The sequence below is a fragment of the Corvus moneduloides genome, chromosome 2 (assembly GCF_009650955.1).
Source record: "Corvus moneduloides isolate bCorMon1 chromosome 2, bCorMon1.pri, whole genome shotgun sequence".
Classification (NCBI taxonomy): Eukaryota; Metazoa; Chordata; class Aves; order Passeriformes; family Corvidae; genus Corvus; species Corvus moneduloides.
This window is the reverse complement of record NC_045477.1, coordinates 113,441,082-113,465,830: the sequence shown is the minus strand read 5'-3', so window position 1 is coordinate 113,465,830 and position 24,749 is coordinate 113,441,082. Positions and strand designations below refer to the sequence as shown.

The 24,749-nt window shown below is 34.9% G+C and overlaps 1 protein-coding gene across 11 annotated transcripts in view; it reads left to right on the top strand.

Annotated features, from left to right (window-relative positions):
- Window positions 1-24,749, top strand: part of DMD (dystrophin) — a 1,179,964-nt gene that overhangs the window by 588,092 nt on the left and 567,123 nt on the right. For all 11 annotated transcript variants that reach the window (XM_032100882.1, XM_032100878.1, XM_032100881.1 and 8 more), the window contains 2 exons: window positions 1,231-1,425; window positions 9,545-9,717. In XM_032100882.1, coding sequence (XP_031956773.1) covers window positions 1,231-1,425; window positions 9,545-9,717 — 368 coding nt within the window. The remainder of the gene's footprint in view (window positions 1-1,230; window positions 1,426-9,544; window positions 9,718-24,749) is intronic.

The following is a 24,749-nucleotide window of genomic DNA, read 5'->3' as shown; positions in this document are numbered from 1 at the left end:
ATTGTTTTCTTTTGCTTAATGTATGGCTGAATAATTATTTTGTTTTATTGCTGGACCACTGATCAATTGTCTTTCACATAAAAGTCCATAATTTTCTGTTAGGAGTGAAAGATCTAAATAATAGAATTTTTGAACATTTACCAACAATTACTCGTAAAATTCTTTGAGGTCCTCAGTAATTAAAGTTTACATTTTTGAGAAGACAGACATCAAACACAAAGGATTTTGGTCCCACACTAGGAATCCATAAACAAACTTTTGCTTATGAAACCACAAATAGTTTATAGCGTAGATTTTGCATTTTCTAATGGCCATGCAGGTGATCTGGTATTTGGGGTTTAATTAAGAGAAGCAATCACAGGTCTCCCTGCTCCAAAGCACACTTTGGGTATTACATTTTCACAGTTGGTATTACAAAGCAAATGGGAAATACAGAGAATTTATATAAAAAGCCACTTTCTTGTCACCTAATATGCCAGTATGCTTTAAAATGCCATAGATCAACTAAATGTTTTCTTGGAACTAAAACATTCTGGGACGTCTTTACATTTGGTGTATGCATGTGCTTCTAGAATAGGGTGTCTATTTCATATTTTTCCAGATTAAAAAAAAAAAAATTAAAAATTCCTAACTTCACAAAGAGGTGTGTTGCTGAGTTTTATTTTAGAAATAAGAATGCATTAAAGACCTTTCAAATCACAAAATTCCAAATTATACTTTCTAGTTTGAAGAGCATGTTTTTAGTATAGTGTTGAAAGTACAGAGTTGACATATTTGTTTTGTGTTGCATTTTATTTAAGGAATCATGTCTATTATACAAGTCATTTTACTCGATACCTTGAAATTATTTAGTATTTTAGACTTGGCATGCATGAAATTTCTTAATGAAGGACAGATTTTTCAAGAGGTGTGATGATTTAAAATGAAAGGGCTAGCACTAAAATCTCAGTAACACCACAATCTCAGCATACTCTTGCATTTCCTATCTGCATTTCTTTGGAGAGTAGAAGAAAAGTTTGTACATTCTTGCATGGATTAATTTCAGTACCTGCCATTTCAAACACACAAGGAATATGAGTGGTGTGTGTCAGAAAGCGCAGATATTTCCTGCATTTTTCTTTGGAAGTTACTTTTGATTGTTTCTGGGTTGTGAACTGGAAATTGCATTAAGTTATAATTTTTCTAGTGTTAAGAAACTAAAGGAAGCATTCTGTTGTATATCTGTACTAGCAAACAGTTCGTGAAGATACAACTTTTATGATGACTGAAACTAGGACTGTGGAAACCATTCATGTGCCTTCTACATACCTGGCAGAGATCCTTCACCTTCTGCAAGCTTTGTCTGAAGTGGAAGAGCGCCTTAATTCTCCTGTTCTGCAGGCTGGGGATTGTGAGGATCTCTTCAAACAAGAAGAGTGTCTCAAGGTAAGATGGAAAGATTTTCTTAGCAATGATTAGATTACATCACTTTGGGTCTTCTGTATATTGACAGCCTGTACTCATCCTGAGACATCTGTTCTACAAGTGCTAAACCACTCTCTGTGATGTGTGCATATATGGATGTTTGTCTGTGGGGGCACACTGGGGCAAAGTAGCAAAACACTGAAGTGTTAATTTATTTTTGCCTATTTAACCTGTATTTGGAAGACAAGGTCATTAGGGTATCTGCAAATTATGTCCTTGAATGGGAGAGAAAGGATGGCGATGGCCACACAGTATATTTAAAGATAGAATTTGTGGTTAAAGGTTTGTTTGTCTGTGGATAATGGAAAAAAATTCTTCACTGAAATGGGTTTTAAGGATTGAAACAGGCTCCCCAGGGAAGTGGCTGAGTTACCATCCCTAGAGTTATTTAGGAGATGTGTAGATGTGCCACTTGGGGACATGGTTCAGTGGTGGACTTGGCAGTGCTGGGTTAATGACTGGACTCGATTTAGGTCTTTTCCAATCTAAATCACAGAATATTCTGAGTTGAAAGGTACCACAAGGATCATGAAGTCCAACTCTTAAGTGAATGGCCCGTGCAGGGATTGAACCCACAATCTTGATGTTATTAGCACCATGCTCTAACCAGTTGAGCTCATCACCTAGTGGTTAAATTATTTTATGATTCAATGATTGGTAAGTATAAGTTATTACTAAGTAACCCTGTCCACACCCAATCTTTGGTGCTTTATTTTATTGTATGATTTTTTAAATTATTGGAACAGGAACAAAACCAAGTAAAATTTAACTGTTGCATTCAATGTTAGAACCAAAAACCTTGAGGTCTCATTGGGTCTGTACTCCATGTAGTTATTATTTCAGTTTAATTAGCTAAACAGTGAATATTGTCCAACAGTTAGATAATGTGGTTAAGAAAAATCAAATTTTGTATTGTTAGTATGACTTTAAATATTACTGTGTGGTTTCTTCAGTGCTTGAAATATTGCTGCCTGTTTGTTCAATACTTGCAACAGCAAAATCCTTTGGAATCGGTGGAATTTTTCCAACACAGAATTGACATAAGAGAATAAGATTAAGTTGTAAGTCTAAGTAGATGAATGAGTTATCAGCTTTTGCAGAATAATGTTTGTGTGAGGAAAGCCTTGTAAAAAATCATGCTCAAGTGCTGTATATAATTATAGCAATTCCAAATTGTCATCCAGGATGAAGAGAAGACTACATTTCCATTTTCCCGTGATTATTTAGGGAAAGGAAATTTTTTTAAAATACAGTAAATATTAGCCTAAAGAGGCTGGAAATTGCCTACAGTCAGCTATAAGAAAGAAGCTTAGAGGGAGAATCAGGGCAGTGGCTCTGGCTATATGCTCTGAATTTTCCTCTCTAGGAATCCATTTATCTCTTTCCAGGTCAGAGGATATGTAACAACACCATATCCATATACTGCTATTAGCTTCTGTAAAATCACATCTATTCAAAATTTTTATACATTCAAAGATATTATATATTTTCAGCATTTGTATACACACACATATGCACGCACACAAATATTCTTATTAGCTTGTGAAAATTAGGGTGTTTTCCGTTTCCTAGCAAGGCAGTAGAGCTGGGTAGTGAAGCATAACAGTGAAGTGTTGGATCAAAGGAAGCACAGAACTGGTAATAGGATGTCAATCAATAGGTGTCAAATACCAGTAGGCTGTTTCTTTTACCACTTCTGATTTAGTACCAGTAGATTAAAGTCAGTCTGAATATTGAAGCACAAAACGTGCCAATCTAATTGTCATTCTTCATTTGAAACAATCCCTTCTGCACAAAAAACGTGGACTATGTAAATCAAGGCTAATGAGCCCCTACTTGATCCTTGTTAATGAACTTTTGTTCATGAATAGATTGGATGGAGAAACAGTGGTCTACCTCAGGAAGTTTACTGGGAAATGACTACCTTTTTGTTCTTCTTAATGCTTTACATGTGGGCTAGCTTTATCTGATTTATATCCATAAGTAATCTGTTCTTCACCCACATATATTTGGCATTATTGGAGTTGACACCAACTTTAATAATACTGATTACTGAGGTTACAAGTAAGTACTACCATAGGTTTAATTTAACTGAACTATTAAATTGTTATGAGACACATTTGTGGGCACAGTTCCATCTTCCTCCAAAATAAATCTCTTAGAAGAGGCGAATGGGTCTTGCACAATCGTGGGCTTTTGGAAGGGTATAGGTTTGATCTGAGCCTGCTTAATGAATATTTATTTCCAGGGAAAAGCATCCATCATTGTCATTATCCTGCAGTAAAAATAGAAAAGTAGTGCATAAATTGTTCAGCAGCTGGTTGGGAAAGGTTTGAAATTAAATTGTCGTTGATTTTTTTTCTCTGACAGATTTGCATGAATCAAATTACAAAACTGTCATGAATAGCGCTGTGTTTTAAAACTGAGATTTTTTTTTTCACTCTCATTCAGAAAGAATCCATTTTAATTAATCCGTAAAAGGAAAAATAAGTTTATTTACAAATAATATTGAATACAAATTAAAAATTGCTAATAGTAATTGTCATAGGTAATTCAAGAACTAACTTTTTATATCAAAGGCATGTGAAGTTAGTAAAATATGAGGTTTTGCAGCAGAAATCTGGTAGCTTCTAACATTTAGTAAACTGTAATACTTTAATGAGCACTTCAGTATATCTGCTCAAATCAGCTCCTAGGAATGTTTTTCTATTCATTTTGAGCTTTAGGGAGTGGAAAAGTCAGATAGAGAAACCAAATCTTGTCACTTTATCTCATAAAGTGAGCACTGCAATGTGTTCATTATCCCATTACAAGGTCTTTTGAATACTAAGACATACATTACCTCAGCTTTTCTTTATCACTGTACTGACATATTTAACAAACAATTTAAATATTACAGTTCTGTCAGTGATGAAACTCGAGTTGATTGTACAGAAAATTGTGCTTCATAGATTGATGGATTAGTAAAGTTGGCCTTATATACTCTCAAAATAGGACAACTATTGTTATAAGCACAGACATTATTTCTGCCTGCTGCTGATGATGTTCATATTGATGGAGTTCACAATCTTTGAGCTACCTGTATGGAATGGGTTGTGATTACAATGGATTTCATTGCATGAACAAACATAGGGATAAAATGCCTTCAGATTTTAGCTAATTATCCTTCCTTGCAACTGATGTTTCAAATGTTTCCTAAAAGTGAAATTAGTGGAAACATTTGCAGATATTCTACTTAGTATGGTTATACTGTTCATACTAAGAGCAAGTTTTCCTGTGTCATGACTATCTCATGCAAGCTACTTGACTTGTTTGAGTTCCAGATTATTCACTGGGAGATGTATATGCTGGAATAAATACACTGATTAACCAGAGAATAAAACTAACACGTATTTCTCTTTGCTAACATATAGGAAGAGTGTGTTAAAATGAAGCAGTATACCTGGAATTTAAGAAGTCTAATTTATAACCATATGTGAAAAAGTTGTTAGCAAGATTTTTAAGGATCACTGTCATAGTCATGGCATAGTTGTGCCTGTTCATTACTTAATTCTATTAACTTTGAATTCAAAAATTATTTCCTGAGGTTACTTGCATTCTATAATTATACTGCAGACCTGCAGTAGGGCCCATACATATTAGTGTTACTTTTATTACTTTTTAAAATTATTCTTAATTTTGGCAGGAACATCTTATTGTAGCATATGATTATCCATTTAGCTATCATATTTTTCAATGATGTAATGGTTTTAATATGGAAAGCCATCTGGCTCTGAGGAAGAGATTTCTTATATATGTAAGATATATGTGTATCTTGCATAATCACTCTAACAATTCTGTTTCTAGATCATATGTTCTTTTGTACTTCCCATAGGGCTTTTATTTAGTTCATTAAAAATTGGGTTGTTTTCCGGGTTGTTTTTTAAATATAGATATTTTAATGCTCTGATTAATCTTCTTTTTTTCTCTTCTTTTTTCCTTTGGTAATCCTTCATCTACTGACAGATAGAGCAGGTTTTTTGCGCTGTTTTCTACCATGTCATATTTCAGAATATAGGAATTTATTGTACACATCACACATCCATGATTCTGGCACCTAGAATCCACTTTCGAAATGGTGTATGAAGCCAGTAATACCCATACCAGATATTGTAACTCATAATTCTATACAGCTTTTAAAATTGTAATTAATTTGTGGAATTTTTCCACCTGTTCATGGCTAATAACAACTGTGCTGTTACTGGGTTTCATGTTGGTACAAAAAGCATGAAATAGTGTAATGGATCTGCTATACATATAATTATAAAACGTCATTCTACAAATGTTTGGAATGTCAAAAAAATGTATTTTTAATTTTACACATTGGAATATGTATTTGGTGTGTACTAAGTGATTCTTATCAAGAAGTTTCGCGTAATGTGAAATTCAGAGTGATTTTCTGCTGCAGCTCAATAAAACCCAATTAACCAAAGCTTAGAACTGAGTGTGCTCACATGCACTCTCCAAATAGATCTGACAGTAACACTGCGCTTGGTGACAGATTTCTACACAAATAGCCAAGGAACTGAATTTTTACAGGAAGTTGTCTTTCTCTGGCAGATAAAGACAAATTCCACGTAGTGAAAATGAACTGGGGCTTGAGTCTCTAGCACTCGGATTTCTCTTTTTAAGAGCAGTGAGATGGATCAGTCCCTAAAGGCTACTGTCACTTCAGTTGCTAATGATTTTCTGTTATCCTTTTTTTCTAAAAAATTAAAGCTTCGTACACCTCTGTTAACCATGTTACAAAATCTCCCAAGGCATTGTTGATAACTGCTGCAGATCATTCTCTTCAACATGAAAGATAGATGGGGAATACATTTGAAATATATAAGTGTACACATGCATATATACATGGTTTCTCTTTCTTTTTTTTTCTTTTTTTTTTCCTTTTGGACATTCTTATACTCATTTACAGCACATCATCTATATCAACTTGTTCTGTCTGTAGCAGCTGTGCTTTAAACAAAAGCAAAAATCTGACATAGAAATTCTGTACCCTGTTCATAGACCACTAACTACATTAAGGTATATATCACTTACCAATTCTGAAGTGCATAGATGTATTTTGTCTATTTTTAATATTTAGAAAATTGTTCTACTTGGTTGAAAAAGCCTACAATTTCAATGTACATAGGCACATATATTACTCTTCATTTGGTTGCTTAAACATGTTGAACACAAGAAGTGCCTTGTTGGGTGGCTCAGATGAGCTGATATTCAAACCTAATGAAAAGAAGGTCACTTCACTGGAGTGTTTAAGTATGTCCTGACAGCTTATAACATTTCAATTACACTTTCTCCTTTTCTTTAAATATGCAAATTTATAGTCATGGATGAGGTTTTGTGAAGATGTTGCTTCCTTATATTCATGGGATATAATGGAATATTTAGAAGCACTTTATATCTTTATCATCTGATATTTCTTATACTGAGATTAATAGCATAGAATATCTGAATTATCTGTGTCCTGAGGATGTAAAACAAAGACTTAAGGAGACCTGAGTAAGGAACACAGAGTGTGAGACATTTTTCTGGGAAAGTCAAATGAGGTTTGTTGAGTAATGACACACACCCAGCCAACTTTCACTCCACATGATAGATTGCTGACAAGGAGGAAATCTGTACCTTATTGTGACTCATTCCAGAGACAAGACATCTACCATTCTCTTTTGATTTATAAATATTCATTTAGTCTGCTAAATGTAAGTCACGTTTCTCAAGACCTAAAAATTCAACTTATTTTTCATATGGGGCTTTATGGAATGTATTTTTCTTTTTTTCTCACAAATAGAATATTATAGTGCTGGAACTTTAGGAACACAGAATATGTTTTATTTTGTTTTGTGGGGTGGTTTTGTACGCAATTATTTCGATGCATTGCCTTCACATTTACGTAAAGACTTCAAGTCCTATATTTTACAAAATAATAAATGCAGTGTAATAACTTTAATTAGTTAAAAAATTACAACCACATTTTTTCACTTCAAGAGTTATTCAGATTTTTTATTAATTTCTTCGGGTTTTTAAAATATTTATCCAGCAGTTTGGAGGAGAAAACAACTTGGATAAGTATCCCCACTTCCCTGTTGCTTCCTATTAGTACTACCAGTAATACACTAATACACTCTGTCATACCCATGGTTCTAAAAAACTGGTTTTAAGTCAAAGTCATTACAGTAGAATAGTAGAACTTATTATCTAGCCATGAGATGGTGTGGATTGTGTGTTTATTTAAAAAAAAAAAATAAAATTAAACCCATTTGTTGAATCAGAATTCATAAATGCTGAACAAAGAGGAAATTATAAATACAATCTACATGGATATCATAAAAGTTTCTTTATTAAGAAAAAAACCAGGAATTGCAGGGTTGGAATCCAAGTCAGCATTTACAGCAGGCAAGTATTAGACTCCAAGAGTTAAAGAAAGGCAGGAGAGAGAGAAGGCCTCACTACTCATGGACTGGGAAGTGCTTCAGTTTGGTTCAAACTGCCCATGAAATGTGTCCAGTTTATAAATGACTTTCTAAGATTAGCAACTCCTTTCTAGTAACTACACATATCTCTGCAGCTTTGATTATACTACATTTTATACATGGAAAGTTACTAGTAGAGCAACACTTTAAAACCAGAATCAAAATTATTATGGTTTGATGCAGTTTTAAAATGGTTTGATAGTGTTCAGTAAATTGGAACAAATTGAAAATTACTATTTTGTTTGATTAAAACCTGGAAAAAAGAATGAACAACCTAAAAAAATCAGCATTTCTAAGCAATGGAGCAGAACAATGATAGGAAAACAGTGGCAGATGGTTAAAATATAAGCCATGGTAAAAAAGTTCAATGACACACCTGTTACTTAGGAATTTAGGATAACTCAGTTTAATATGCTCTGAATTTTATCTTCAAAATATTTTCTCAGTGTCTGTTTTTATCCAGAAAGCAGCTGTTCTGTATTTTTTTTTAAATTAATTTTAAAAATTAAAAACACTTCCTCAGTAAGTAGTACAGCTTGGCTGTATATATCATATTTAATTTTAAAAGAATATTAAATACTTCAAAAATAAATAATTAAAAAATATTTAGAGAAGGGCATGTAGAAAAGACCTTAATGAGAGGAGATGAAAGTAATGAGATTTTTGGGGATGTAAGATTAATTTGTTTAAATTAAAAGTTACTCACTTTATACTAAAAGACATAGATTTTTGATTCTTTTTTCCTTCTAAATTGTTGCTGAAGCTCTGTGATATTCCATGTCTAAAGCTCCAAATATTAAAGCTATGATTTAGTTAAATCAATGAGTGTGAAATTTCCTTTGCTGAATGTCTATCTTACATTTCTTTTGATTCACTTGTATAGATTGCAAGACATTTGTTTATTTCATTCTAGGAGACTTGGATAGTGAAAAAGAAACCCATTATTTTTCAAGTTTAACCAAAAACCATCAAGGGACATGCTTTTTTTCTTTACTGTCATGTCCCAGGGACATGAGATTTTGCAGTGTAATTTTTGTACCAAGTTTATGCTTTTTGCCAACCAAGTGAAATTAATGGCCAATATTTTTGGTTTGCCAGATCATTGTTTTTGTGTCGGTATTAAAGATTTTCACCCTGCATCTTGCTCAGTTCTTCTGCAACTCCTCACAGTGATCAGACTGCACACCACAAAATCATCTCAGTACCTCAGCAGACTCCACCTGGGATTGCAGGGCTCAGGCTTCTTTCCTGGTGATTGCTCCAAGGAATGGTTTCTGAATTGGGAAGTAAAGGGAAATGAAAGGTCAGGAAATGTAAATACTGACATGCAGAACTTTTGAGTCAATAGCACTTTGTTTCCCCTCCTCACGTTCCTCAGATATATTTCAGTCTTCAAAGAAAGGATGGACATTTAGTTATTAGACCAGGTTATTGTAAAATTACTCTTATTATCAATGTTATTGTTTAATTAGTATTTTGTACTACCTTCTTTTGCTTATGAACAATTATTTGTTATTTATAAAAACGATGTTTTGTTTTTATTTTTTAAAATCTTGATGTTACAGAGCATTAAGGATAGCCTGGGGAGACTGCAGGGTCATGTAGAAATTATTAACAACAAGAAGACACCGGCTTTGCAAAATGTTACACCAAAGGAAGCAGAAAATATACAAGAAAAGCTGACTCAACTTAATTTTGAATGGGAGAAAGTTAACCAGATGTACAGGGACCGACAGGCGTAAGTAACTTACAAAACTTGCTCTTTCTCATGGCCTTCATTAGTATTTCGCCTACTGTTGATGATTGGGTTTTTTTCTTCTTTTTGTGGGAGTATGTTTTAAAGTCGCAAACAATAGTTTCTTCTAACTAAGTGTAGAGCATTTATATAGAATTTTAATTTAATTTGTGGGCATTTTTGTAAAACTGAAAATATTTTGACCAGCTATCACTTGCATTGGACCACAATCTCACATCATATTGCAAATATTCTTATATCATTATAAGTGATGTACATTTACCCTGACATAGTTTTAGGCATTTAGTCCTTTGTACCTTTGTTATTGATTTAAAAATTTGAATATGTGATGCCTGCATTAGAGTAAAACCCCTTTTGACTGAAGAGGATTTATGAGTTTGAGGAGCAGTTCTCACTTTAGGTCTAATGAGCATAGCTAGAATTGTTAGCAGCTCTAAATTCAGCATCGTCCTTTTATAAATATTTACATTACACTTTATACAGCAAAGCTGGACAATCAAGAGAAGTATAGAAAGACATTAAAATTATCATAAAGCTTTCATCTTCTACAATATCATAGAATTTTCTTTTCTACTGGTATATTGTTCTGATGTTGTAATCTGGAAATCATACACTAAATATAGCCAAACCTATCTAATATTTCTGGCATGGTTCATGTTTAGGAGCACTGCAAAGGCTAGTGCCCCAGTAACTTATTTGTACTCTGTAGCAGGTAACCAATGTGTTCCAATTTTGGCATTGTGCAGTAAAAGACATAGGTTTATAGTTCCTCCTAATTTTTTTTTTATTTAGATGTTGTATCAGATGTTACTGGCAGTGATACATTACTTGCTATGATTTATGAGATACACCTTTTTTCCAGCATGAGTTTAAGAATTATGAATTTAAGAATTTAAGAGTTAACAAATAACTTTGCCTTAGATAAAAAATCATAGTTTCAAGCATTTGTTGAATTGCCACGGAAAATTCTTTGACAATTCTTCTGAGAATGAGCAACAATAATCTGATAATGAAAATCATTATATATATCACTAGTTCCATTTATTGAAACTTTCCATTCGTAGGAATTTTACAAAATTGGCTCTTCAGGCAATGCCTAAAACTTGCCATTAAAAGTTTTATTTGATGTGCCACCTCAAAAGACAATAGATTGATATCTGATAGAATATCACTTTTTGCACTACATATATGTTTGGAAATATCACTTAGCTAAGAAAATGTTGTTAAAAACTTTGTCATTATTATACAAAAAATTAGCTTGATGTATACACAATTATTGCATTTATGATAGCATGAGGTATGATTCTAAACGTGTAAGCAGTAACTGGAAGAAAAAAAATACTTCATGTGGGTTTAGCCTGCACTGACTTTGTTCTACAATCCAATCTTTGGTAACTTTTATGTCTTCTTTGTTTAGAAATATTGGTAAACAGCTGTCACTTTGCAGATTTCTACAGTCATATTATTTCCATTGTCAGCCAGTCACTAGCTTTGATTCTAGATTCCTGGAGGGAGAAGAGAGTAAAGCTTAAAAAGAATAATAATCAGAGAGGTTAATAGTAAAAAATCTAAATCAGTAATCTTTGTGTCATCTCTGCTTTGTCTCAATATTTAAAGTGTAAGAAACTGAGACAGATTTATAATCTGGTAAGGTTTACAAATTCTTCTTCTATGCCTGTTGTTTAGTTGATTTTGTTTTTTTCAAATAGCAAGTCCTATTCTGGTGTGGTAAGAAAAATCTTTGTTAGTCACGATGCCATGTACAAAAATGAAGGATAAGTTAGAAAAGAGATTGAAGAAAATCTGCTCACACAGATAATAAGACCAGGAGACATTTGGTGTTGTGCTTCTCCCAGAGGCTGGCTTTTCCCCAAGTCTTACTGGTTTGGTACCCCAAGCTCTGAGAAACCTTTGGAATCTCCTTTCCCTAGAGACTGGCTTTGCCCAGCCTGTTACTGTTTTAGTATACCAGTCTCTGAGAAACCTTTGGAATTTCCTCATAGCATTTTCTGCCACTGGTGCATAGCAAGGACAGCAATTTACTGTTAGCTGAAAGTTTGTACTATCATCACTAACACTCAATTATTTGTTATTTGGGCTATAATGGTATTTAGCCAGCAGCAGAAGACTCATGAGGCAAAATGAATTAGTATTTTGAGGTCATCAGATAAAGGCACTAGAGAATTGTAAAGTATGATTACTGTCCAGCTGTCTTTTGGCTGGGTGACTTACCCGTTTTGAGTATGATGGACAGCACCTCAAGGTGATGATAAGCTTGACTGCTATCTGATTCACTCACCTTTCTTTTTCTTCTAAATCTTTTGGGTTTGGTGTCAGTCTTATTGGGTAACTGTTTAAGAGATTTTGTTTGAACTGTAGATGATCCCTACAGCTTCTGCTGTTTTGTGAGGTGCATTTGGACTGCACATGAATCCAAGGGATGAGGTGAAGGAGGACAATATGGCCTTTAGGATTTTACTTCCAGCAGTTTGTGTCTGTAAGGAGTGAAAATATCAGTGTAACTCTGCCCTTGAGACATGGGTGAATCTGTGTTTATGAGACATGCTATTGATGATGATGCTTAAGGACAGTTTTGGAATTATTGGAGCTGTCTTGCTTTCAAGGGAGCGTGTCTAAGTGAATGTGATATTCTCTGTTTGAAAGGTACCAGAAACAAATATACTGTAGCTATGATCATTTCTGCATATTGGTTTTATGAAATCAAAGGCTTTTAATAACATGGAAATTATTATTTAAATAAATAAAAAGTCAACTATCACCATGGCAGATGGGAGAACAAAGCAACTTTCCTTACCACTGTCATTACTAGCAGAGAGCATACTCTAAATCTCATAGAAGCCATTAGAAACCTTCACGTTGCATACTTTTGTGTGAAATTGATTTCCTAGAAGTCCTGATCCATATCTAGATACTTTGTAATTAACTCTAGAGTGAGTTCCCTTTAATTAGAAATAAAAATAGATTTTCAGTTGGCTTTATAGCAGAGCCTGCACCAGTTTGACAGAAATACACTATGAATGGTAAGCACTCAAATAGCTTTACAAGTGCAGTTCTTCTACAGTGTTTGAAAACCTTATTTCACATGGTTACTTTAGCATGTTTCCTATATTTAAATAACAGTTTGTATTGTACTTACTGTAGGATAACAGGCAATATTTCATTAAAAAAATTAAGCAAAAATGCCACAGTCATCCTAGAGTATTCTTCCAGTGGCTTTAGAAACCTAGGATGAATGCAAATTTTTACTCTTTCACGAACACAGTGAAACACTATTCTCCACTTACTAAATTTTTTGAGTCAAACCTATATCTAAGCACGGTTCTTTGACAGATGTGACTTCCTTTTCTGTTCCAATTAATTTCAGAACATGATAACTCATTGTGTTTCCAACAGGTAAATGGGAGTGGCATCATCCTACACCAAATGGAATTTGTTTCCTTGGTTTCAGTTTCATGAGTGCAAAGCAAACTCCAGGAAACAGCAGTGGCATGATTTGTCTTTTGTGAGCTAAAGCGCAATTTATGATTTAATTTATAACTTCAATCTTTGCTTGATACTAAATTTTTATGTTATCTTTTCCAACAGTTGTATTAAGACAATGGAATCTGAATTTTGAAAGGTAAAGTTTCAGTGCCAGGAAGAACAGCCATTCAGATGTCGTAGCTTTTTCCTGTCCTTGTACCAGAATTTCACAATACTCTTCCTTCTTTCCAGCAGCTTTAGATACTGGGTTTTTGTATTAGTCATGATTGTGTAGGAAGTGACATTAACACCCGGTCCCTATGTATCTTAAATGAGAACATATAATTTTTGGGAAAAAGAACCACAATAGAAGATAGACTTTTAAATTACTGTCTTATATAACTTTTTATCTTATCAGCATACCACTGGTGGAAGCTCTTGTTTGTCTTTTCAGGATATTGTCTTCCCAGGATATTTATGCCTAAGTCTGGCTTCTGTGAACAAGAGCTGCCTAAAAATAATCCTCCTAAAACTGCCAGAAATCACTGAATCAATGAAGTGCAAGAAGGTTTTAAAGAATAGATGTTAACTTAAAATATTTTGATAGGAATTGCAAATGAGAATAAAAAAAAGGAAAAAAAAAAAGGAAGAAAAAAAAAGGAAGAAACACAAGGCAGAAAAATTATAAAAATACTCAAACGAATATAATTCAAAAGCAAAATACTAAAATTTTACAGATATTGTAGACCTTGAATATTTTTGAATCTGTTTCTTGATAATGAATTAAAATTCTAATGGATCTCTCATATTAATGTCAGGCAACTAATTTTTGCCTTTTTCATGTCTTATTTAAGAATTATCTTCCAGGGCATACATTATAGACTATATTAATGCACATCTAATTAATCTCAATTCCACTGAAAATGAAATGTTGTGAGAGAATGTGGTAAAGTTGGTACCAGATATCTTTAGAAAGTGTTTCTTGATAATTCTGAAAAGCAGAAAAAGTGATATACCAATCTAATATCAGAAAAGATAGCAAATCCATAAAAATGATAATAAAAATACATTGACCACTTTATAAAATTCACAAACAACTAGCAATTTTTATAGTAACAAGAGCAAACAATAAAGAACTAGTTAATAGGCTTATATTAAGAATTAGTTTGATTTTTGGATAACAGTATAACTGTCAACTTTTTCTGAGTAACCTTAAATTAGCTGTTGATTAGCCTGGTAAGGCCTAAGGAAAAAAAAATTTATTATACATAAAGAATTGATTCATTGTCAGAGAAATAATATTTCAAAGACCACATAGTAGCAGATGTCATAATCCCTTACTGATATATTCTGTTGAGAACTAATCAGATCCGTGGATAAAGGTATTAGAAAAAAGAATTGAGATACATGAATTTTTCAAATATAAGTAACCTGCCTATGTTCTGAATTACTGCAGAACCAGCAAGTCTTGAGGACATGCCTGTCTGTGGTATCTGAATCAGATCCAGCTTCTGTGCTCTTCTTGCTTAGTAGAAATTATAGAGATATAATATCAAGACATCTGCATTCAGCCCAAGTGATGTACTAAGAGTATAGACACCTTTTCATAGTATATTTTCTTGGAGTAGTATCTGTAAGCAACTAACAAGTGCAAACCCAGGTGTTAAAATAGTGAGGAAATTATTTTATTGAATATAGATTTCCAGAAACATTTAGGTACCTCAACCCTTCTTTCATGTCCTCAACCTCTTACTTCAGAGCAGCCCAACTCTCTCACTCATCCCATGCCAATCTTGTATAGATTTCTCATTAACATTCCACTATAAAACCATGCTTAGTTCTGAATTCCCTTGTGACTATTCATTATACAACTATTTAACCTTGAAAACCATCCAAACTGAAACCAAAAGATAAAACAAACACATTTAGAACCTCTAAGAAAATGGTTTTGTAGCCTTACTGTCATATCTGTCTTAAGGAACATAGAATACTAGAATTATTGCAGGTCACTCTTTAATTTTAATCAGCTGCCTTAGGGAGCTGTTTAGGCTATTCATATTTTCCTTCCCAGAGTTTCTCAGTTGGGGATTTCCAGTTTCCATCTGTGGCACCAACAATGCTCTGCAAACGTGAAGTCATTGAAGATACAAGTCATGTGACCTATCTTTAGCTATCCAAGTTTTAGTTATCTATTTTACAGTACTTGTCTACATTCTTTCTCAATTAAATACTGCCATGCAATTCTTTCACAGGTAACTGTTGCACTATATGTAGTGTGTCCACTGAGTCTTCAGGGAGACCAGACAAGATAAGACTAGAGACATTAATTTTAGATAGATAAAATTAGGGGAGATTTATCTTAAACTAGAAATTACAACAAAACAATGCAGTTTCATTTATATCTAAGCGTGTTGTTATATATCTCTTTCACTAAGCCCAGTCAGCATTTCTTTGTACTTGCTTTTACTCTGACAAAGTGAATGACAGAAATGAATGTTAGCTGGCTTTGTTTCAGTACAGGGAGAAAAGCAACTAGTGGAAGGCATAGGTATTTTAAGGGAAAGTGAGAAATAGTGGCTGTTCTCTTACGAAAAAATATCTACTAACATATTTCTGTTGAGGTTTTAAGTCTTGTTATTAGAATTACCCTTGGCTCAGGATTCAAGGTGAAAATGAAAACCAGAACAGATCAGTTCATCCCCAATGAGAGAAGAAAATTATTTCCTTTCTAATGTTAATCTCAAAATAGCTACTATGCCTTAGTTACATGCAGGGTAGGGGTGTTTCTTCTTGCTTTCTTTTACAGTGACTCAAATTGTTCATTTAGATTTTGAAAAGGGCAGCTTATAATGCTTACAGCCAGCATTAGTTGTTAATTTATTTCCATATCCTGCTTACTGTACAGAAATGCTCTCCATAGCAGTTGTTTTATAATCAAATTCTTGCAACAGATTTGCCACTTAATTTGCCCCCATAATATCCCACCATCAAGTTAATGTATTGGTAAGTTTCATTGGTTGTTTAATTGCTTGCAAGTAAGTATAAAATAATGTATAGCAATCAGGTGTAACATAACATATAAATATTTTATTATAGACTTTTATTATAGGCAGTCTAAATTGGGCTTTCTGTCAATATTTATAATGTAAAGAAACTCAAAATACATAGAAATATTTTGTGGCCTATTTTATAACTTAAAAGACTAAATTTATAGCAAAAGCTGGAAAATATTTTTACCTTATATATGGCCATTAAAATGTCTCTTTTCATGAGGCACTATATATAAGTCGTCTTCTAAATGGAACAGCTACAAGTGAAATCTAAAATTATTTGTTAAACTTAAATGGCAAATTTGAGGCCGGATGAGAAATAACACTACAGATTTGGGGAAAAAGCTATGTTTATTAAATCAGTGTGATAGGGTAATTAAGGAGTTTAAACCAGAAAATTCTTGATAAGGGAATTGAAGGTGCCTGTATCGTAAAATGAGGTGAAAACAACTAATTCAGAATTTCTTTTAATAAGTAGGGGAGATAATCTTGCATGTGTTTATTCTGTGAAAGTGTTTCAGCTGAAAAAGAATCTTGTATGTTTTTAAATCACCAACCTTCAAGCCTGACAATTAGCATAGAATATAGAATAAAGCATAACATAGGATAAGCATAATAAAGCGTAACTTTACTGTAAAATGCTCAGTGACAAAACTGTTCCACATTAATACAGGAATTATTATAGTGCCTTTTTCTGCTGTACAAATGAAAAGATTTTCACTGAAGTGTCTGGGAAATGTTATGGCTTAGTCATGAATATGTGGGCTGTAGAACTATGGGAATACAAATATATATGAAGACAAATACAGGCAGAAGCAAACAGACTCTGAGCCATCTAGATATGAACTGTCTTGGGCCTTCATGTCAGATACAAAAGAAAATATGACATCGTGGTCAGTGTCATAAGCTATGAGACACAGCTGGAATGAAGGGTATACTTGCTTTAGGGCCAATGCTATGTTAGTGCATCTCTATAACTTCACAGATAGTCCTGATTTATAGCCAACCATCTCAAAGCACAGGCAGAGCTCATTCATGCTTAGCTGCATCCATCCATGTAGATATGGCCTAAGAGAACTGCGGGATATCCTCAGGTCTGTAACTTTATTTGAAATGACTTCTATTACCTTCTGCAAGTGTTGACAAATAAGGTATACTTTCACATTGTGCTGTGCCAGAATATTTTAGATGGATGAATATTTAGCTGGGTCAGCTGTGCACTGGATGAAGGATGAGGTTGCAGGAGCTGCCATTAGGTCCAATGTATTAAGGTGAGCTCCTTTGCAGAATTCCCTTGAAGCTTTTTAAGGAATTGCTGCTCTCTAGTTGCCATGGTGCAGTACACCGTCCTTGTAAGTACCTCCCGGGAAAGCATTTTTGACAGTAGAGGGAGCCTAATCTTTTAACATCTGTAGCTAAAGTCAGCAGTTACAGTTTCCTGTTTCATAGTTTTCATCACTGTTGTTTCTCAGCTCTGTACATGCTGTTGCTATCATCTAATAAATATAATTTTTGCTTTCTTCCTCCAAGGCAATTTGAAAGCAACTTTTTTTCTTTTATTAAATATACCCCTATGTGCCAAAGAGACAAAGACACTTTGGATTAGAAAGCAGCAAGTTTTGTGTTAGTCATAGACTTTGGTGCTAATAGTTTTGAGATTACAAGGTTCAGCCTTCTGTCCTGGTGACCTTCAGTAATTCAATAGAAGTGGTCAGCTTTCAAGTTTTCTTTTCTTTATGGGCAAGTCCGTATTTGAGGTGATTTTGGTGAAAGCCAGGCAATACTTCTGGTGTGATCCAAAATGTTATGGCAATTGAACTGACAAAAACTGTTTGCTTTGTCTAATTCTTATAGCATTAGGTACACTGTACATTAATAGAGTAGTTTCTGCTCCCAAAAATTTTGACTCTTGAGATTAATTTAGCCTTATATTTATTTATTTTTATTTATCTGTGGAACCACAAATATTGTTTAACACAGAAAAAAAGCTTTGTTCTTAAATTGAAGCAGAGTATTACAGGATTTTTTTGTAAAAGTAAGTAAAATACCTGTTTTCTATTTACTGTTATTTTGGGGGGACTGTGGCATCCCATTCTTAACAGGAAGGGAGTACCCTAGATTTATAGAGGCCATTTTCAAAAAGGAACAACAAAAGTCAGATAGGCCATAAAGACTTACGAAGTTTTATTACTAAATTGTAATTATACACCTGATCAAAATTGGTATAAGTCTGTCATAATATGAGTACATAGTGGTGGATTTTGATTAAGGGGTGGGGTGAAGGAGGAGAGAGAGAGAGAAATTTAAGAGGAGGAGAGAGAAAAAAGAGAGAGAAGGAAAGAAAGAGAGAAAATGAGAGAAAAAAGAGAAAGAGATAAAGAGAGAAAGGGCCACATGGATCCAGCTGGTGGGGTGAGCACCACCCACGCTTTGTGGAGGCACCTTTTTAAAACTAAGTTTTCACGACCCTGGAGCTAAGTTTCTTGCTTTCTATGCAAGTTCGTTATCATGTGCAGTTTGTTCTTCTAGACCTCTCTGAAAACGGGTCAGAGAGTTTGTGGGGGACTTAAGGAGTCTTGATTGAGGAATGAAGACTACTGGGCTGGCTTTTGGCCAACAGTCTGTGCCCTCTTCTCAACCTCATTCCTGTACTTGCCCTGTTACTGTGTTGTTCCTATCTCCAGGAGCCAGAACAAGGATATTTGTCCCAGAAAAGTCCTACCTCTGTCTGGCCCCTTCTTCAGCCACATGCTGTTCTTTCTCACAGTGTGTTCTCACCAACAACCCTTGGTTGGCTTCGTGGCCATCTGGCTGTCAGTGTTTGAGACACTCACATTAACCCCTTATCCTCTGGGCTTCTGCAGGAGGCTATGCCATTGATCCATTGCAAGTAGTTCTTTCTGATGTGATATTCTTTGTCTCTTCCTGGAATATGTAGTTTCCTTCTAGATTAGACTTTCATTTCTAGATATTTCTTCTGACTGGTGATTATTTTAAGCATCTAGTTCCTTTTCCAGTAAAAGAGGGATTAATTCAAGAGGTTGAAAATGTTCTTTCAACAGTTACACTAAAATAAAATGAGTGACAATTATTTTGCTGCTCTCCTATATCATTAAGTCTGATATCACTCAGGAAAATTGAGTTTAGTAATAATTCCATTAAGACCTTGAGGCAATTCTCTATCTATTAGGACAACATAAGGATAACACTGTAAGATTGTGTAGCCTCAATTCTAGTCAGATGATCTGATTTATTCTTTCTGTCCACAAGTCTTGTATGATAGCAAGAAAATTAAAAAGAGGAGGGGTGCCAAGATTGAAAAACAATAAAGTAAAAAAATTCACATATAATTCCCATAGAATGCAAACCATACCTATATTTTGCATTAGCTGGATGGCTGGAATACAGTTGCCAATCAAAACAGAACTCAGGGACCCTCTGCTTCTCTTTTTTTGAGTATTAAAACAAGCAAAATGTTCTTTCTTCTCTTCAGCAACCAATTTTTCAAAATCCTATAACAGCACAATTACCTCTGAGACTTCCCTCTCAGATTTGGCTGAAATTGTCTAAAAGGCTAGATAATTTATTCCTGGAAATGAGTGATGGACAATATAATCACTGAAGTTTCATTTCCTTAGGTTTTATTTGCTTAGCCTGCTAGTCATAAAAAAATCACTAGAATCCCTTTTAGCAACTTACCTCTTTGTGATTACACCTTGCTCCCTTATTTTCCCTTTGTCCTGAGTGACTGGTCAGAGTTCAGTGTTAGATCTAGCTTTGGTGACTTAGAGAGTTTTCATTTCCTTAATTAGTGTCATAGAATCACAGAATAATCCAGGTTGGAAGGACCCTCAGGAACTCTCCCAATCTAACATTCTGCACAAAACGTGGTCAACACTAGTAGACCAGGTTATTTTAGCCAGACAGGTCATTTTAGCCAGACAGGTCTTAAAGACCTTCAGCAACAGAGACTGTCCAACCTCTTGGGAACCAGTTCCACAGCTTGACTGTCCTCATGGTGCATTTTTTTTTCTTTGTATCTAGTCTAAACCTCTCATTTCCTTTTATGCATGTTGTCTTTCATCCTCACACTGTGCACCCCTGGGAAGAGCCCGACTGAACCTCTTCAATGACCTCCTCACAGAATCTCATAGTGCCCCAGCCCCATGACACTGTGGTGTCGTCCTGCTGAATTCACTCCAGTTTGTTAAGGTCCTGTTTTGACCAGTCCAAAATTGGACACAGTGTTCTAGATGTGGCCCAATGAGACCTGAGTGAGGAAGGATAGTATTTGCTCTCAGTCTGCTGGCTGTGCTGCTACCAATGCAGCCCAGGATACACTCGGTTATTTTGGCTAACAAGGCACACTGCTGGCTTATGTCCCACTTGCTGCCCACAGGACCCCAGATCCTATTTTGCAGAGCCACTTCCCAGCCAATCAGTTTCCAGACTATATTCTTGCAAGGGGTACCTCCTTCACAGGTGCTGGATTTGCATTTCTTGATGAATTTCATGGGGTTTCTGTTGGCTCAGCCCCCTCTAGCTCCCTCTAAATGGCAGATCTACGAGTAAGCATATTTACTCTTCCACCACTGATTTTACCCTGATGGGTGATGAGGACTTTAGAACAAACCTGTGGAGGAGTCAGGGATGTTGGTAGATGAAAAATTAGATAGGAGCAGACAACATGCACTTGCAGCCCAGAAAGCCAGTGGAATCCTGTGCTGTAAAGCCTTTACTGTCTCAGTGTCCTGAGGTGCAGCCTGGCTTGTGGGAAAGACTTGTAGAGGTTGAGTTCTGTGACATAATCCTCGACTTGCCCTGATCTACTTTTAGGATTTCACCCTCTTCAATCATACCGATAAGCACAAAGGGCAGGGGGGGCCCTGCTGGCCCTTCTCCTTTCTTTATAGGTTCACTACATTTTTCAGACTTCATGCAGTTTTATTCTTATAGAACTCTGATGTCATTCTCACCAAGAAAATCCATAATGCTTATTTGAATGGTAGGAGGTACTGCATCTGGTGGAAAATTCTGCAAAGAAATCAGGACCTTCTGATATAAGTATCCTCCTTTTAAGACTTCTGAAGTCTCATGCATTCATCAGTAAGATTTCCTGCAGTCTCTCTCTAGAACCTGCTTGATATAGACCTCTGGAATACGTCAATAATCAGAGGTTATTGTTCTGTGGTCCTGAGGTGTCTGTCCATCTTATCTGGCAAAGGACTAGGATTTCGTGAACTTTTAAAGATTTAAAAAGTTTCAGAAAAGCAAGCACCTGCTTCTCAACAACCCAAAATATCCCAAAATAACCTGTGAATATCATTTCTAACTATGCAGATTTTCAGAAATGCCAAGTCTTATCCTTCATCATTTTACTCACAGTGTTTTTTCAAACATTCAAACTCTTTATTGTCATTTCTAGTTAATAAAATTCTAAAAGTGATACTGTTTGATTTTCCTTTATCACTATTAAACAAAGAGCTTCCTTCTACAGTTTTTATTAGCTATTATTGTAAAGTGCTATGTCTGGCTGCAGAACTGTTTTTCCTGGCCATAAATTTTCCTTCCTAAGTATAACATGTATTACTATAGGTGGAATCCTCTGTACGTTTGTGTGTGTAGTTGCATGCATGTATGAAAGTGCTTTTAGTCGCTCCATTCTCATTTTGCTCTCAGATTGAGAGACATTGCCGTCGTATTTGGAACCATTTTGAGAAAGGAAGGGTAGAGAAACTTAATCTTCTTAAGGATTGTGGTCCAGGTTTTATTGACAGACGCAGCACTTTATTCTGCAGAACTTGAAGTTTAGTGGTTTTAGGTTAAAACACGTACATGCATAGCTCTTGGGTGCCATAAAGCTTAGCTTTCTAAGTGGTTTTGCCAGCTTAGTCTCGAGGTATAGGGCTTTAGAGCACTCATCTTCCTGGGCAAGAGGATGCCATTAACTGATGTATCAGACACATTATTCCTTTAGTTCAGATCAGAACTTTGGACACAGATGTTTAATACCTAGGAAAGGTACCTAAGGAAGGCTTGTGCTGCTTCCTTGCCACGAGGGGGAGAGTTTTCATTTTCCCTGTTCCATTTTCTCTTCTGCAGTAATCATAACTTGAACTGATTTCTTGCCTTGTGTTCTGATGATATTATTTTGAGTGGGATACTCCTACATGCCCAGAGATACATGCATGAGAGGTGTCAGATCCTATGATTTCATCACTGTGTATCTCATGGTAGTCTTACATCTTTTGAGATAGAAATCATATGGACTAAGAAGTGATATGGTAATGTGAAACTGAATTTTCTACAAACAAAATGAGAGAATACACTGAAGAAAAAAATAGGCTATCAATAGTTGTATGCTTTGTCTGTTAGCATAGTTAAAGAAAAGCAAAGTATAAGGAAAATGTAGCTGAGATCATTCTAAATATTTTTTAAATATCCATAAAACCAATAATTTGTAGCATATATCCCCCATAGTGGAAATAAATGCGTCTGTTTTATTCTCAGAAAGAAGAAGAAAAAAACCAACAATGTGAGCTCAGTTTCAATAGCTGTTTAGGAACAAGTGTGTTTTAAAGAATTCCAATTACTAGGATTCACATATTTAGTATTTATTCAGTAGCTGTCTCAGATTTCATCCATTATCTCAGGACTGTATGCCAAAATCTAGGTTCTTTTAATGTTTTCAATATGATAAAATTGTCACTTTGATTTTTAAAAAGGATGTCTGAAAATAGGATGCTGACGAAAATAGTAAATCTCCACTTCCAGAATCATCATTGTGTTCTAAAGCAGTAAAGAGTCTGAACTCATTGACTCAGGAGATTAATAGTTTAGGGATGTAGTCTGAAAAAAATGTTTAATTGTTTAATTATTAATCTTTTGCAGAAATATCTATTAACATTCTTCAGTGTTTAATATAGACTGACTATATTATTATAGCATATAAAATGCAGTAATTGTGATTGCTTTCTGTGTAGAACTAAGAAATAATCAGTCAAATTAATTTGCAGATTTTACTACATAGCAGAATTTTCTAAAAATCATCAAGACAGTTGTTGAATATTTTGGTTTTTCAAAGACGGACTCTTCCCTTTTGTAAGTTTATGCATATTATATCTTCTTAAATGGTAGTTATTCTGCAATTAAAGTTTGAAGTTGGGGTATTGTAGGGCCACACATTGCTTTTCCATGATCCATGAGATTCTCTCCTGACTACTCTCTGACAAAACCTTCAGAAGTGTTTTCTGGCTGTGCATAAGACACTTGTACTCAGATGTGCTATGGTTAATGATAACATGCAAAGAAACCATAAGCAGTAATAGGAGCTGTCTTATGTATTAAATAGTTCCTAATTCCATATCTAGTCCTATAAGCCTCTTTACTTTTCCTCATAAATCTGGCTAAATCAACTCAAAACGTCCTAAAAAAGTATATTACTGTCAGTTCATAAATAAGACAGGAAGAGCTGTGATACTCAGATGATTTTTAAAGGTTGGATACAAATATTCTGATTTGCCAAAAAGTGAACCTTAAACTCTATCCTAACCCTGTACTCACAAAAGCACCACTTCCTTCAAGTGCCACCTTTATGATCACACAGAGGGGCTGAAGTGAGAAGCTGTGACAGATGTTAGAAATAACAAAGCATTTGGAAATTATTTGCTTTTTTTTTTTGGGGGGGGGGAGGTCCTGTTTTTTCTCCTTTTTTTCCCTCCCTGCTCTCCCCTGAGCACTGCACCCATGGGGCTGGGGCTGCCCAGTGGCTTTGCTGTTTTCCCAGTGCTGTGCAGGACTGGCTAACAGGAAAAGTCCTTTTTCCATCTTTCCAGCATAGTTTTTTCTTTCTGTCAGCATACAAAGTGCCCTCTGACTAGCTGGAAACCCAGATGAAACATAAATCTGGGGAATCACTGAGTTGTTCTTTTCCACTCAGGTTCACAGGCCTTCATGTAACACAAAAATGTGGTACAGACACCTACTGTTCCATGAATTTTTTTCTCTGGACTTTTTAAGGCTCTTCCATACTTACTGACTTATTTCTGTTATCCCCTCTGATTTCAGTGTAGAAATGGTGGGATTAAGAATTTACCATCCAGCCTTTTATATCATGGAAAAAATAGTCATGGTTTTCCTAAACAGATGTAAGTCTGACTAGCATCTTGCAATGAATACTAATTTTAAGAGCCATTATGCTAGTCAAATAAAATCAATAATATCATCAAGAAAATGAAGTTAAAAACCATAAAGGTCCAGTACAGATACCCCAGGCTCAAATATTTTCATTATGATTGCTTGAAGCATTTTTCTTTTTTCTTTTTTTCACTACACACAACTGCATACCTTGTCTCTGCCTATAGCATTTGATGTGGTAGATCAGTGAAAAATCAGAAAACATAGAAATACTTAACAGAATAATGCTGCATTTTCATATTGTCAGGGTGATTAATGACAAGCACTGTAGTTTGCAAGTAAAGG